Below are 15,869 nucleotides of genomic sequence, written 5' to 3' on the forward strand. Positions count from 1 at the left end.
CCAGTGTGTGGAAATCCCAGGTTCGATTCCCAGCCAGGGCACACAAGAGAAGTGCCCATCTGCTTCTCCACCCTTCCCCCTCCCCTTTTTCTCTGTCTCTCCCTTCCTCTCCCGCAGTCAAGGCTCCATTGGAGCAAAGTTGGCCCGGGCACTGAAGATGGCTCCATGGCCTCCACCTCAGGCGCTAGAATGGCTCCAGCTGCAATGGAGCAATGCCCCAGATGTGCAGAGCATCACCGCCTAGTGGGCATGGAGGGGTAGGGCTGAGCCCAAGCGTATTTGCTGAAATTAAATGAACGGGCACATGCAGGCGGTGATATTTAAGCAGTGCCCTCCACCCCTGGGGACCGCTTCAGTGTGAGGCTTCCACTCTCTTGGCTTGTGCGCGATGAGTCACACACACCCTTGCCAGTGTGTGCAGGGACCCAGCTGGGAGCCAGGGAGGACTTTTACCTGGCCGGGAATGCCAGAGTGCAGCAGGCCCAATGCCCCGCAGGCCGAGGAGGAGTCAAGGGTCCTGGAAGATGCCAGGGGCCTCTCTTCAAAAGCCCACCACTCGCCAGGCCTGCTCAAGGGCTACTGGCCCCACAGAGGCCACAGAGCTCGCAGCTGTTCATGGACCAGGGCGGCTCGTGGCTCCTCTGTGGGCAAAGGAAGGACTCCCTGAGGATTCGGAGTCCAATGCCTGAGCTAGAATCCTGCAGTCCCAGGCAGGCCGCTTCAGCCTCTCTGCATCCGTACCCTGGGGTGACTCATGGCTCCCCAGCCCCTGGCCTGTGGCAGGAATCAACAAGACTGTAAACATGAGAGTCCCGGTCAACTGTGAGGACTATGCAAATACTGGTCACTGTTACACGGAATAAACATCATTTTACTGCTGAGCATAATTATTAAATGGTGATTTAGAGCCCTTTGGGGGCTAAAGCTCATTATTACTGTCAACATCAAGTATTACTGGCTGGTATTTTGGATCAAATGCCCATTGTCAGAACTTTCTGGATATCTCCCTTCTTGATGAGCAAGGCTTTTCTGTAACCTGTCAAAGCCAGCCAGTCATCTGCTGGAGTCCACACCCGATCCTTCACGGGCCCGCCCGCCCACGCCATCCCATGGATGAAGGGAGGGTTTGTCGACTTCGGCAGAATGCATTCACTGGAGCAGGAAGCTCTCCGCTCTAGCGCAAACCCTCTCTCCGCCCCACCCTCTTCCTTTGATCCTCCCACCGAATTGGGAGCTGGAATGGCAGAGGCAAAGCCACTCTGATGTAATTACTTTAATTCAGCCAGATGCTGGGAATTAGTCTCTTCCTTGCAAGTATTCGAGGGAAAGACTTAGAACTCAGCCAAAGATGGCCCAAAGAAAAGGAGCTGACAATCGCAGTGAAGGAGGGGACCCCCGCCCCTTGTGCTGGAACAGCTCAAATCCAGGAAACCGCCACCATCCCTGGTTACAGGAGTGGGGGCGGGGGGGGGGGGCTAGGCAAGGAGCAGGGGGAGGCTAATAGGAATTAAATGCAGGCTGTTCACTAATCCCGGGAAACTAGAGCGATAACAGCACCCTGCATTTCTAGAGCTTCAGAATTTCCAAAGCACTTTCGCTTCTGAGCTTATTTAATTATAAACTGGGGAGGAAGGCACTGCTAGAAGCTGGGGGGGGGGGGTTGGGAGGGAGAAGCAAACTGAATTTAGGCTTCAAGGAATTCCATCTTAACCAGGCACCAGTTAAACACAATGCAACTCCCTTAATCCTCAAAGCAACCCTCTGAGCCCCAACATACAGGTGGAGAAACTGAGGCAGAGGAAAGGTGAACAAGCTCGATCCTACATGGCAACTGGGTTCTCTCCCTCAGCTACTGGACCTCTCCCCAGTCGCAATTCGGGTCATGAGCACACACAGGTGGGTGTCGTTTTCATTGTCACCTGCTGCTGTGCTTCCTGCCCGTTCTGTCACAGCTTTCTGATAGGCCCTCAAGAGCACCTACTGTGTGCCCAGCCCTCTGCTGGGGGCAGAGCTGGGGGGAGGTTCGGGCCTGCTGTCAAGTTCCTGCCGACCCACCGCAGTAAGCAGACCGGGAGAGAACCGGAACCAGCAGTTGCATGTGAGTTGATTTGGTTCTTGTTCTCCTGTGTGCCTCTCCCGCCCCATCCATGGCGTCTTATCCTCCAACCGGAAGCCCCTGAATGCAGTTTGGGACACCACAGCCTAGTGGTTAAGGACCCCGGCTCTACACCCAGACTGCCTGGGATCCATCTCTTCTACTCAGTGGCCATGTGACCTTGGGTAGGTCACTTCACCTCTCTGTAAAATGAGGACCATCAGACATCAGACTATATATTACATTACACATATCATAATACATCAGATAAACAAGTTCATACATGTAACCAGTTAGCGCAGTGTATGGCTCAGAATAATTGCTCAATGAATGTTGGCTAACAATTTATGCTTCCCAGTAGTTCTCAAAGGGCGGACTAGAAACCCCTGGCTGGGGGAGCGGGGATGGTATCCAGGAGGCCAGAACTATTTTCAGAATAATGCTACTAAGATTTGGAGCTTTCTAGAAGTGATCCTACGGTGCTATCACAACAGATGGACTGCAGAGACAGATATGAGAATGCAGTTCTCTTGGGTCAAGCCAGACATGAAAGAGATTTATGAAAATGTAAAACAAGGCCTCTCTTTTCACTATATGACTTTTGTTTTGGAAAATAGTTATTTTACAAAAAAAAAAAGATGTTATTTATGTTAACCAATTTTAAATAAACACTGATAGCTAACAGACTTCCCGGGAAGGTCAGAACATCTTGCTTCTCTGCATCCCAGCCCAGCCCGTGGGAAGCTGGGTGTCCGGGTTACCCCAGGCTGGCCTTGTGCTCACACTCTGTGGCCACCTCCACCTTTTGTCCCCAGGACTCATCATGTTCCCACCTGTGGCTCCTAATTAACCCAGGAGGCATACAGCCTGGTGGTCCCGGGGAGAATGAGCCTGGATTTTAGAATTAGGCTGGTGGATTAGGACCCTGAGTCTACCGCTTCTTGTCCTTGGCCGGGTGATGTAGTCTCTCTGAGCCTCAGTTTCCTCATCCATAAAACGGGAATGACAACAGTACCTAACTCTTCGGGTTGTTTTTAGGAGTAGTGATAAACTTATGCAAAACGCCCATCACTTGGTAAATGAGAACTATATTCTATCATTCTCATAGGCATTGGGTCCCCGAGCCCTTCCAGCTGTCCCCATCTGCTGCTTCTCCACAGTTCCACAGGAGGAGCAAACCCAAGGGCTGCCTGGGACTGAGACTCTGCTTCCCGACACGCACACACGCACGCTCGCACGCACACGCACAATCCCACACATGCACCGCAACCACACCCCTCACTCCCTAAACCCCATGCAGGGCGTCACCTTCTGCAGAGCTATCAGTGAAAAATGATAACCAAATGCCCAATGCCCAGGCTCCGGGACCGAAGAGGCCTCTGGGCTGCTGGCGTTGGTGCCAAAGCTGTACTGGCTCAAGGACAGGCGTTCGCACGTGGTGCCGGGCTGGGCAGGAGAAGGAGCCCCGCCCCGGTGTGGGCAGGTCCCTTCCCCCCTTTGGGCCCCAGTCGGCTCAGCTGTAGAAAGGTAGGGCTTTCAACACCGGGCTCTGATGTGACAGGAAGCTGTGACAGGTGAGACTGAGGCGCCCTGTCTTCCCGTGCCCTTCAGGCACCCACGGGGTCGCGAGCTCACAGGGAGGCCGGTCTCCTCTCCATACCTGTCCGCCCCGCCCACCAGGCCGCGTCCCGGGGTCCCTGCGCCACTCACCCTGCAATTGCTGAGCTCCTCGGCAGACAGGATGATGGTGCCACACTTCTTCCCTGGGACACCGCTGGCAGGCGAGAGGAGAAAAGGATGGGGAGGCAGACAAAGACAGAGACACAAGCCTGAGCACCCCCTGAACCAGCTGTCCCCATCCGCCCTGCCCCCACCGCGGGGCACAGCCGCCCAGAGCCCCCAGAAGACAGAGGCTCTGGAAACCCTGGGGCAGTGTGGCCTAGTGCACTTCTTCCGGGGCCCCGGGCCCCAGGACTGGAGCTGCCCCACCCCTGCTGCCCAAGAGCCCACCGGGAAAGGGGGCGTCTGCAGTGGAAGTCCTCGAATCGGAAAAGCATCCAGACTCACCCGGAAGCTTCCAGACCAGTGGTTCTCAGACTTTCCATCCAAAGACCACTTCTGTGGGCAAAAGACCTTGTGGGCTAGCCACCCCACCCTGCTCCCAGCTGCCCCCAGAATTCTGGAACATTCCAGCTCTGAGCTGTCCTGATTCACCTCTGGAGAGCAACAGGAGGGCTGGTCTACCCTTGGGGACAGCATGCCCGACCTCTCTCCCATGTCTACCTCCCCTCGAACAAACTGGCCGGGGTCTCTCTCCCAGAGAGACCCTGGCCAACCATGCAGCTCCTCAGTGAGGTGGGCAGCGAGGACCTGAAGTCAGCCCACCCAGAGCATCCCCTCCCGGAGGGCAAGTGCCAGGGTGGGGCTCCACCCAGAGGACCTGTACCACTCTTTCTGCTACTCGGGAGGGACCCCTCCCCCAGGCACCAGCCCACCCCACTCTGATGTTTGGGACTAACAGGGGTCCCAGGGCAGCGAGGGGCCACTGGGAGTAGAAGAAAATATTAGGCTGTCCAGCAAGCTGCGTGATTTTAGGCTCATTGCTACACCTATCTGAGCCTCAGTTTCCTTACCCATAAAATGGGTACAGCTGCAGCAGCCACTTCACTAAATAATACACACGCACGGCGCCTGGCACCAAGAAGGCCCTCAGGAGCGCCATTTCCCTCCCTGCCCCCTCTCCTTTACAACTGTGCACAGCTGATAAAATCCAGCCTCACACTTCAGGCCAGGCTCGGGGCCACCAGCATGCTGTCTGTGGAACAAGCTTTGAGAACCACTGATGGAGCTGTTCCCAGCACCAATTCTCGGAGGGAGGGGCTCTCAAACAAAGGAAACAGGGGAGGCAGGGGAGCCCATCCTGGGGGCTGCTGAGACAGCCCCCGGGCCTCTCATATCACAGGGGCAGGAGGGGCAGGGGACAGACACATCAGGAAGTTCCCCTGCCACAGGCAGGTGGCAGTGCCTGCCAGCTGTGCCCTTAGACAAGGGTAGCTGACATGAGTACCCCAGGGCCCCTCCCCACCCCCTCTGGCCCTTCCTGGTAGTCGAGATAGGATTTGTTTGACCAGGCGATAAAATCCTCACACCACCTACTTCCCCAACGCCTCTCCATCTGTTCCCCTGTTTGCCTCCGAGTCCCTCTTCTATTTCCGAGCCTCCCTTCCCCTCTGCAACCCTACTCCCCCGCCTGCTCGGCCTTCCTTTCTGTCTCTCTCCCTCCATCCCTCTGGTCTTCCTCGCCCTCCTCGGTTTCTTTCTCTGACTCTGGCTCTCTTTCTAATTGCAGCTTCTGTACTCCCTTATAAATCATCATCTGCATCCTTCCTAGGTGGTGAGCCTCCCTGGGCCCGCTGGGGGCCCCTTTCCCATACCCAGCCGGTCTGGTGGTCAGTTCAGCTGCTGGGACTCCGCTGCCTGGGAGCCCTCAGTGGAGGCCAATGGCGCTTTGCTTACTCAGCCAAAATGCTCACCTTCGGGAGGTACCTCAGGCTGGCCCCCCAGTCAGAAACCCCGCCCCTGCCCCCTGCTAGGGTGAAGACTCTCCCTCCAACCAGCAGAGGAGAGGGAGGGAGTGGGGAGGGTCAGTCCCCGTTGCCCACATTTGCAGTGGGCTGGCCAAAAGCAGAGGATCAGAGGGGAGGCTGGCCCATGGCAGCTGGTAAGCAGAAAGGCAAGGCTTAGCTGAAGCTACTCTCAGGAGGGGGCTGACATCCAGCAGTGGGCACCATGGAGGGGCAAGGGTCCAGGGGATGGGGAGAAGGGAGGGAAAGACGGAGGGAGAGATGGGGAGAGAGAGAAGGATGAGAGATGAGAGATGGAAGAAACCAGGCCAGAGATAGGAAAGGAAGGGAAAGTGGCTAGCCCAAGGGTCCCCAAACTATGGCCAGTGGGCCGCATGCGGCCCCCTGAGGCCATTTATCCGGCCCCCGCCGCACTTCCGGAAGGGGCACCTCTTTCATTGGTGGTCAGTGAGAGGAGCATCTGCATCCTGTGCTCCTGGAGTACTGTATGTGGCATGATCGCTCACGTACAGTACTACTTCCGGTGACGCGGGATGCACACATCACGGCTTCGGAAGCCTTTCATATCACTTGTTACGGCTAGCAGTGACAAATATAGAACCGGACATTGACCATCTCATTAGCCAAAAGCAGGCCCATAGTTCCCATTGAAATACTGGTCAGTTTGTTGATTTAAATTTACTTGTTCTTTATTTTAAATATTGTATTTGTTCCCGTTTTGGTTTTTTACTTTAAAATAAGATATGTGCAGTGTGCATAGGGATTTGTTTATAGTTTTTTTTTTATAGTCTGGCCCTCCAACGGTCTGAGGGACAGTGAACTGGCCCCCTGTGTAAAAAGTTTGGGGACCCCTGGGCTAGCCCCTCTGACTCCTGTATCTAGGCTCCACCCTGCTTGCAGAAGTCCCATGAGCCACCGGGGCTGCAGAAGCTCCAGCCCCAGCCTGGATGGGGGCAAGGGCCAGCTGCAGAGAGGCCCACTGTGCCTGAGTCCTTGAGGAGGGACCCAGGGCCCTCTGTCCCCTGGACCAGGACTGAAAGCACAGTGGTAGGAGTGGGGACATGGCCAGGACTCTGAAGCCTCTCTGCAGAGCTGGCTGAGTGTCGTCTGAGGACTCCAGGGCCAGAGATATCTGGTGACCTACCCATTGGACACAGCTGGCATGGGTTTGCCCGTTCTGGAATTCAGGCTGAATGCACCTATCCTGTGCAAGAGGAAGAGAGAGAGAGCATGTCATGAGCCAAGTACCCGTGTGCTGAGAGGCCAGAGCACTGGCTGGCATCTGAATGCTGAAGACAGGTTTCTGTTCTGGATCAAACATCAAAACAGGACCCAAAGCTGCAGGTCAGGGGAAGGAGACGTCTTCTTCCCCGACCCTCTTGTAAAGCAACTCTAGCTCAGGGGTTCTCAGGCCCCGGGCAGGAGCTGAAACCCCGGGGCTGGATGGAACCCAGCAGTCAGTGTCTAACCAGCCCTCCAGTGATGCTGAGTTCCCCCCACTCCCCCACTCCCCCACCCCCCTGTCTGAGAACCACTGCTCTACCTCCCTGTGCCTCGGGGTGCAGGCTGTGAAGGGGGAGATGCTGAGAGCACCACATGAAGTCACAGAAGCAAAACTCTGGCCCGGAACGGATACCTGGTGAACGGGAGCCGCTCACAGGCTTGGCCGAGGGGACGGCTACATTTAGACACACAGAACCTTCACTGGACAGCCAGGTCCCCCTCCTCCAGCAACACCGAACCTCTCCACCGACCTCCACAGCTTAGACCCTGCTTGTCCCTGAAGCCTCAGCTCCCTGGCCATCTCCAGCCCCAAGTCCTCCTCTGTCCCCTCAGTGTGCCTTCACCAAGGGTGGACCAGGTGACCACGGGGAAAAAAACAGACCCAAGTGACCCATGGCCTTTTGACCCAGGCAGTTGGGAGCTGAGTGGGGAGACATACCCTCACTCCTGGGATCCCACATTCTATAAGCTTCAGAGCCCCCCAAACCTGGTTCTGCTCCCTGTTCTCAATAAACAATAGCTATTTTCATTATTTTCTGGGAACCCAGAGAAGTGACCTTCGGCTGTGCAGGGAGGCCTTTCTGGGGGCCCTGAGGTTGCCACACAATTACTGGGTGGTCAGAGACAGGGTCTGGGAGAAATATTACCCCCCCTTCATACACCCCCCCCCACACACACAATAACAGATTCTTCAGCTATAGATCATGGTGAGGCGACAGCATCCAGTGTGAACTTGACAGAAGCAAGTTGGGGGTTGATGCCCAGCCCAGCCTGACCCCTTTCCTGCCCTTGACCTGGATGTTTATCCCCCAGGCTTCAGGCCTCTCTTGCCTGGGCCCTGCTTCTGGGGTTTCCTGAGACACAGGGACAAGAGAGGTCACCCTCACCACCTGGCCAGCCCTGGCTGGCCCCTGCAGCCACCCTCAGACTCCCCTGTGAGAAGCCCTGGTTCTCTTCTGCCCAGAGCCTGCTCAGAACGCTGGCTTTACCCCCGAAAGCACGCTGCCAGGGGCAGGGTGAGATGGGCAGGGCCTGGCCACCCACCCCCAGCTCTGGCTCTCCGCGAGGGCGAACATCCTGAGGGAGGCGCTGTGTGAGCAGAACCCTCCATTCGAACAAAGCCCAGCTTGCCCACTTCCTAGCTGTGTGGCTTTGGTTTCCTCCCCTCTACAATGATCGGGGTGGGAGAGTAGAGAGCATCTCAGGGCCACCCTAGGGCTATGGGGTTCCAATAACCGAGCTGGGGTCCCTCCAAAGTAACCGGGTTCAAAGCCCTGCAAGGGGAGGGCCCGCAGGGTCTCCTTGTTCCTGACCATCCCACACGACTGGCTGACTGCTTCGCCCCTCCTCTGAGCCAGCCCTCAGCAGGCGTGGGCAGGGACGGGCCCGCCACTGAAGAAGGAATCCAGACAGGCCCTACCTTCCTCTTCACTTACGTGAGGGGCTTCTCCAGGCGGCTCCCGGGGGACCCCACAATCTCGCCCAGGGTGCAGAAGGCCTGGCCCAGGAAATCCTGCATATCCAGGACACAGAAAAGACCAGTGTCACCCACCCTGTTCAGAGCTGTCCAGCTCCTGTCACCCACCCCTAGAAGTGTGACGGCTCTGAGCTGACAGGATGCCACATCAGACACACTCTGTGGGACAGCGAAGCCCGAGGCCAACTCAGAGCCTGGCATTTAAGAGACTTCAGCATCGCTGGGCAGTCAGGGGTGGAACTCACGTGTTTGGATAAGTCGGGGCTCTTTGAGTCGATGTCGTATCTGCAGGAAATACAGAGAGATGGTGAAGGCAGCCAGCCGTGTCCTGCCCAACCCAGTCTGGGTCCTTGAGCTGGGTCAGGACCCCTGCACCCCCCCCCCAAAAAGAGGCTCTGATCCCAGAAAAGTTTTGGCAGAGGGAGAGGTCAGGAACCTCCCTTGTCACCGGGGAGAAGAGGGTTCTCAGAGGGGAGCTAGAGCTGCCCCCAAGATCTTCCCTCACCGCCCCCTCCCAGGTGAGGTCAATGCTCAGAGCCCTCCTAGACTTACCTGAGAACAATGCAGGGGGTGCTCTGTTCTCAGTCTCCCCCCCCCCCCTTCCATCTCCTGAAGAGGGTGGGGCTGGACTTCAGCTAATAGTCACTTTGACTCCAGGGCAACCCCGGGCTTCCCCTGACATCACTGCTCCCACCCTCCCTGGTGAGGGGACCTCCTGCCGGACCACAGTCCTGCCTCCTCCCCAGCTGTGTCCTCAGCACCACCCTCCACTTACAGGTCGAAACGGAGGTTCTGTTTCTCCTCAAAGAAGTAATCCACGATGAATTTGCGCACAAAGTCGGGGTTGAGAGTGTTGTCGATGACTTCCGTACGTCCGAACTGTGAAGGGAGACGGGGCGTGGACCTCGGGGCCAGGCTGGCGGGACGGGAAGCCCCGGGCTTGGAGCCCCTCGGTCCTGGGTCCTGGCCCCAGTGAGAGTGGAAGCTATGCCCCTCCAGGTTCAAGGCTAGAACGCCTCCCTCTAAGGACTGAAACCAGCCACATTGTGGCTCCAGCTTTACTCTCCCTATCTATAGCTCAATAATTGAATCCCATTAAACTCCCCCGAATGACTTAAGGAAGCGAGACTCTCCACTCCTGGGCATCAGGATCACTGCAGGGCTTGTTAAAACAGGGATGCAGGCCTCCCAGAGGCTCCAATTCAGCAGGTTTAGGGGGAAGCCTGCGAATCTGCATTTCTGGACAATGCAGGCGATGCTGCCACAGCTGGTGCAGGGACCTTTTGAGAACCGCTGGGTGGCACTGGTACACGGGGCCCTGAGTTCCCGGGAGTCTCCCAGGCTGGGGGAGGACTATGGCCAGAATCCCGGTGGCCAGGATTCTCGGCCACCAGTCCCATCCAAGCAGCTCTCTTCTACATCTCTTCAATATAGTGGACATTGTTGGTGAGGTTTTGTTTCAAAAAAGGGATGTGGGGCTCAAAGATAAAGCGCAAAAGCACTGTACTTCACGCTCCATGAAGGGAGCACACAGTGCTCCCCAAGTAAATAAGCAGATGCACAATAAAGTTGTTTTTGTTTGTTTTTAAGAGAGAGAGAGAGAGAGGGAGGGACAGACAGGAAGGGAGAGAGATGAGAAGCATCAACTCATAGTTGCGGCCCCTTAGTTGTTCAGTGATTGCTTTCTCATATGTGCCTTGACCGGGGGACTACAGCTGAGCCAGTGACCCCTTGCTCAAGCCAGTGATGTTGGGTCCTGTCTATGATCCTGCGCTCAAGCTGGCGACCTCAGGGTTTCTAACCTGGGTCCTTGGCCGTTGCAGGCCGATGCTCTATCCATTGTGCCCCTGCCTGGTCAGGCAAAGTTTTAAATAGGTTGTTAACCTTTCTTAACATAGAAATGTGTCTTTTGACTTGGGCACTAATTGCCAAATGAAAACTCAATCGAGTGCTCATCCTCCTTGATGGGGCTCTGCAGCCCAGAAAAACGCCAGCACGTGGGCCCCTCTCACGTGTGATGGGCAAGGTCCCTGTTATCTGGGACATGCCCTAGTGTCCTGTCTGGGACATATCCTAGTGTCCCCTTCTAGCCTGAGTTAAGTTAGAGATCTGCAAAAAGAACCTCCCACCCACGGCAGGGTGGGGTCCTCTGAGGAACACTAGATGGGGGTCTTCATGCCCTCACCCCCCCCACCCCTCTAATCAACCTCTCGCTCTGGTCAGTTCCATCAGCTAAATCTCCTGTCCCCAGCTCCTGTGCTGTGGCCTTGGACAGGACTCACCGTCTTCTCATCTCAACCAGGGCAGCAACCTCCAAGTGGGTCACCCACGTGGGCCAGTTGCTAATGCTTGGCGACTCGGCTCCCGGAAGTCTGTTCTCCCACAGCCGTCCTCGCGGCCCTGCCGCAGCACTTACCACATCCCTCGGTCGTAGCCTGCCCAGGCTCTTTCCACCCCCGCTAGACGGAGCTGCTCAAACAGCAGGAGGATCCACAGCCCCGTCTTTGCAGCCCGGGACCCGACACTGCTCAACAGAGTCATGAGGTCCCAGTTGCGATGATGAGAGCACCAGGAACTATGTTAAACATTATTTAACTGTTTTGTGGTAGACCCCCCCCCCATTTTATTGATGAGAAAACAACAGCACAGAAAAAGCCAAGTCATTTGTCCAGGATCACCTCGTTGCTGACTTCAACCCAAGTAAATTTGTCCAGGGTCCAATGGCTAATCATTGCCGACTTCAAGGCACCCACCCAGGCATTCTGGCCCATGCTCTCTAAGCCACGTTGTGTGACATGTAAGGTCCCAGAGGCAAGAACGGCAGAAGCTCTCTACTCCCAGGGAGTGGCTGGTCCACAGGAGGGACTCTGGAATTGTTGAATAAAGGGAGGTTGAACGAGGAAACGGATGAGTGGTTTTGAGTCCTAACTCTGTCACAAGCTAATTGTGTGACTTGATCAGAGCCTTTGAAAGCCTCAGTTTCCTCATCAGAAGATGGAGAATACCACTGGTCCTGCTGATGTCTTAGAGTGATCAGCCAATCAATGCAATGATTAAGTCAATGAGCAGTTTTTTAAGCACTTGTCATAGCCCGGGCAGTGTGCTGGGTGCTGAGCTACGAGCATAAATGAAACATGAACCCTGTACTTAGGGACGCCTCTGTCCCTGGTGGGACGACTCATAAACGACCACAACGCAGTGCGCTCACCGTGCTAACGGAACCATAAACAAAGGTCTACAGCAAGGTCCTCCCGGACAGCTGCACGTCAGGGTCACTGGGGAAATGTGAGATATTGAAAGGTACAAACAAAAGCAGATTACAGCCTGACCAGGCGGTGGCGCAGTGGATAGAGCATCAGACTGGGATGCGGAGGACTCAGGTTTGAGGCCCTGAGGTCGCCAGCTTGAGCGCGGGCTCATCTGGTTTGAGCAAAGCTCACCAGCTTGAGCCCAAGGTCACTGGCTAGAAGAGCAAGGGGTCACTCGGTCTGCTGTTGCCCCACGGGCAAGGCACATATGAGAAATCAATCAATGAACAACTAAGGAGCCACAATAAAGAATTGATGTTTCTCATCTCGCTCCTTTCCTGTCTGTCTGTCCCTTCTCTCTAACTCTCTCTGTCTCTGCCACACACACACACACAAAGCAGATTACAGGGTGTTCCGGTTCTCATATTAGTCTAGATCCCTGGTCGGCAAACTGCGGCTCGCGAGCCACACGCGGCTCTTTGGCCCCTTGAGTGTGGCTCTTCCACAAAATACCACGTGCGGGCACTACCTCAATAAGGAATGTACCTATCTATATAGTTTCAGTTTAAAAAATTTGGCTCTCAAAAGAAATTTCAATCGTTGTACTGTTGAGCTTTGGCTCTGTTGGCTAATGAGTTTGCCGACCACCGGTCTAGATGTCTGACTTAATAGAAGTCGGCACCTTTCACTGTCCTTGAGATACTGGACAACTCGGTCAACTGTAGAAGGCATAGAGGAATGGAAATGATTCTTGTCCAAATAAATTTAGTTCAGTGGCATGCTTATGATTATTTGATTCTTACCCTCTGGCTATTGACCAACTTTGTATCTCTTTATAAATCCATCTCAGCATTTCTGATCACCCCTATGTGTGTGTTATTTCAATTACAGAAAGTCCTCACTTAACAGCATTGATAGGTTCTGTGACTTTAAGAAAAATGATGTATAACAAAACCAGATTTACCATAGCCTAACAGATATAAACAAGACTTCTAAGTTCCTGTGGCATCTCATTAATGTTGTAACAAATCAACATTGAACAACAACAACAACAAAAACCTTACTTGAGGACCTGCTATATTTGAACCAGTCATAACATCTTACTGGTTCCCTTGATAATTAAGGAAGTAAATAAATCTTTGCCATATGTTCATTTTATATTTATATGGGATTAAGGATTTTACTTTTTGAAAAAATGTATCCTTTAACGGGAGCTTTTTAAAAACACCCATGCTCAAGCCCTACCACAGACCCATTAAATCCAGATCTCAATGGCCCGGCCCTGAACAACTGTTTAAAGCTTTCTAAGTGATGCCAATGTGCAGATGGAGTTGAGAACCAGTGATGGAGAAAGGAAGAAAACCAACATTTACTGAACCCCTGCTGAATGAAGCTCAGTAGGTAAGTAGATCGTCATCTTAGCTGATTCTCACAAGGACCCTGTGAGTTATTACCCATTTTACAAGTGAGGAAACAGAATCAGAGAAGTTAAGTAACTTGCCCAAGGTCACACAGCTAGGCAGAACTGGGTTAGAAACCCAGGTATGTCTAATTCCAAAAGCCATTATAGCCCTGGTCAGTTGGCTCAGTGGTAGAGCATCAGCCCAGTATGCGAATATCCTGGGTTCGATTCCCGGTCAGGACACAGAGGAGAAGCAACTATCTGCTTCTTCACTTCTTCTCCCCCTTTTTCTCCCTCGTCCACGGCCATGGCTCAATTGGTTCGAGTGCATCGGCCCTGGGCGCTGAGGATGGCTTCATGGAACCTCTGCTTCAGGCACTAAAAATAGTTTGAATGCGAGCATAGCCCCTGATTGGCAGAGCATCGGCCCCAGACAGGGGTTGCCACGTGGATCCTGGTCAGGGTGCATGTGGGAGCCTGTCTCTCCTCCACTCACTTGGAAATAAAGAAAAAAAAACTCCATTATTTTTATGTCATCTAACTGGCAGGAGTCTTCAAGCATGATGGAAGTCAAATTAAAGTGTCTCACAAGCATTTCCAGAAGCCCCACTTTGTGCAAGACAACGGGGAGGACTTTGAGTTGAAAAAGACTGGGTTCCTACCCCACCCCCTAAATTCAATCACAGTCATACAACGTATAACCCCTGTTCCTGCATTCTCCTCTCCTGCTCTTTCTAATTCTTAATACCTCCTGTCTTCAGACAAAAGGAAAATTTCTCCTAATGGAAGAATCTTCCAGGTTCGAGAGAATCCTCCGTTAAGGAAGAGCCAGACGTCTTCCTCACTGCACTGCCTTCCTCCCTCAAACACCTTTTCAAATCGCTCTGGGAAGGATTTTGGACAAACCCCGGTCCAGAAGGAGCAAGCATCCCCTTGGGCACCCACCCTCCCACCAGCAGAGACTCCAAGGAAAACACCTGTGATGGATGATGACGGTGCTGCTTTTAAAATGGCACTTGAAGCTTCGGTAGAGGGGAATTCCCTAGAGACCAATCTCTGCTGGAGAAGAAAATGGAGCCCCCACCCTCAGAAACAGGACAGGAAGGGCTCCAAGGGCCCCCAATATCTGTTACAGCAGGAAAGGGGGGCAAGTGAGCCAGGCGGGGCAGTGATGAATTATCAGGACTCAGGGGTAATTAACATGTGCACAGTCACAAAGGACTGAAATCTACAACCCCGGGACTTACTAAAGGTGTTTTATAGCTTTCATTACTTGGGCTAATAACAAAGAAAAGACACGCAAACACTTGGATTTTAAAAATCCAAGGAGCCACCGGGTCCCTGACAGGCCCAATTTACACCCCTATTAATGATGGTAGGAACACAGCTGAACGGATGTTCAAAAAAAAAAAAAAATCAATATGGCTGTATTTCATTCTACACGGAATTACAGAGTTTCCGAGTGGGAAGGAACTTGGAGCGGTGAGGTATCAGCAGTGGGAAGCACACAAGGCATGTAATCTGACTTGTACTTGGGGAAGGAGGGGAGGGTGGGTTAACCCCTCACTACCTGTAGTCAGAGTCGAGCTAGCTCTGAACACTCTTCCAGCTCCCTAGAAACACCTGTCCCTCCTTCCGGTCCTTTCTGAAGCCCTCTGTCCACACTCCTGGGTCTGAGGATCACATTGCTCATGGTCTGGGGCACCAGCCACCAAACACCAGTGGGCACAGGAATGGTCTGATCAACAAAACTGAAGAGAAGCCCCCAAATCTTGGTTTTACCCAGTGAGTCTGATGCAGACCCCTAGAGCAGGTGGGCAGTGTGGACAGGGTATGCTATGGTGTGGAATTGGGGAGGGGGCTGAACTATCAAGGAGGTAGGTGAAGGGGTCCTCCCTGACCCCAGGGGCCAGGGCAGTCTCCCAGGGGGAGAAAGAAAGAAAGTACAAATGAGAAAGAAGCCTGGAAATTAGGGTATTCGCCTTCTGAAAAGCTTACTTCTTGCCTCTGGCAACAAAACCCAGTGGGAAAAGTTCCTGACATGCCACAAAAGATGCTCCCGCCGGGCTCCTAAAACCTCATGACTAAGCCCTGAGATCAATTAAGCAGCCTTAATTACACGGCATCAGCTCCAGCGAGACCCTCAAAGGGGAGGCGGACTTGGAACTTCTTTGAGGACTAAATTAAACGGCTCCCAGGGGCTCACATCACACAGGCGTTGAGATTTATGGGGGAAGGAGGACAGCTGTCCCTCCAAACTGCCCTGGGACAAGGGCCAGTGCGGGGCTGACTGTGAGGACCCAGGTCAGGCAAGTAAGGCATGTCGGGGACGTCTCCCAACATCGAGGTCAACTGCACGCCAATGCCCAGAGCCAGGGTGGTAGAGAGGGGTAGCTGGGCCAGGACGCCCACTGGCTACGGTCTGTTGCTTATTATCTCTTTGAGATAACGTGGAAACCCCTCAGAGACCGCAAGTCCTCATCGCTAAAGCAGAGCAAATCATTCCTTCTGCAGAGGAAGACCGAAGGGAATGTGTGAGAAGCGCCGTGCAGTGTCTGCT

General features: G+C 53.9%; 1 protein-coding gene across 2 annotated transcripts in view; it reads right to left on the reverse strand.

The window, feature by feature from the left end:
- Positions 1–15,869, reverse strand: part of CPNE5 (copine 5) — a 97,896-nt gene that overhangs the window by 50,826 nt on the left and 31,201 nt on the right. Inside the window, exons 4-9 of one of the 2 annotated variants that reach the window (XM_066237757.1) lie at positions 9,435–9,538; positions 8,905–8,944; positions 8,619–8,695; positions 6,824–6,883; positions 4,163–4,213; positions 3,806–3,869 (exon numbers count right to left, since the gene is read on the reverse strand). In XM_066237757.1, the coding sequence (XP_066093854.1) occupies positions 3,806–3,869; positions 4,163–4,213; positions 6,824–6,883; positions 8,619–8,695; positions 8,905–8,944; positions 9,435–9,538 (396 nt within the window). The remainder of the gene's footprint in view (positions 1–3,805; positions 3,870–4,162; positions 4,214–6,823; positions 6,884–8,618; positions 8,696–8,904; positions 8,945–9,434; positions 9,539–15,869) is intronic. The other variant, XM_066237848.1, reaches the window with a different exon arrangement.

Source organism: Saccopteryx bilineata, chromosome 1 (genome assembly GCF_036850765.1).
Source record: "Saccopteryx bilineata isolate mSacBil1 chromosome 1, mSacBil1_pri_phased_curated, whole genome shotgun sequence".
Lineage (NCBI taxonomy): Eukaryota > Metazoa > Chordata > Mammalia > Chiroptera > Emballonuridae > Saccopteryx > Saccopteryx bilineata.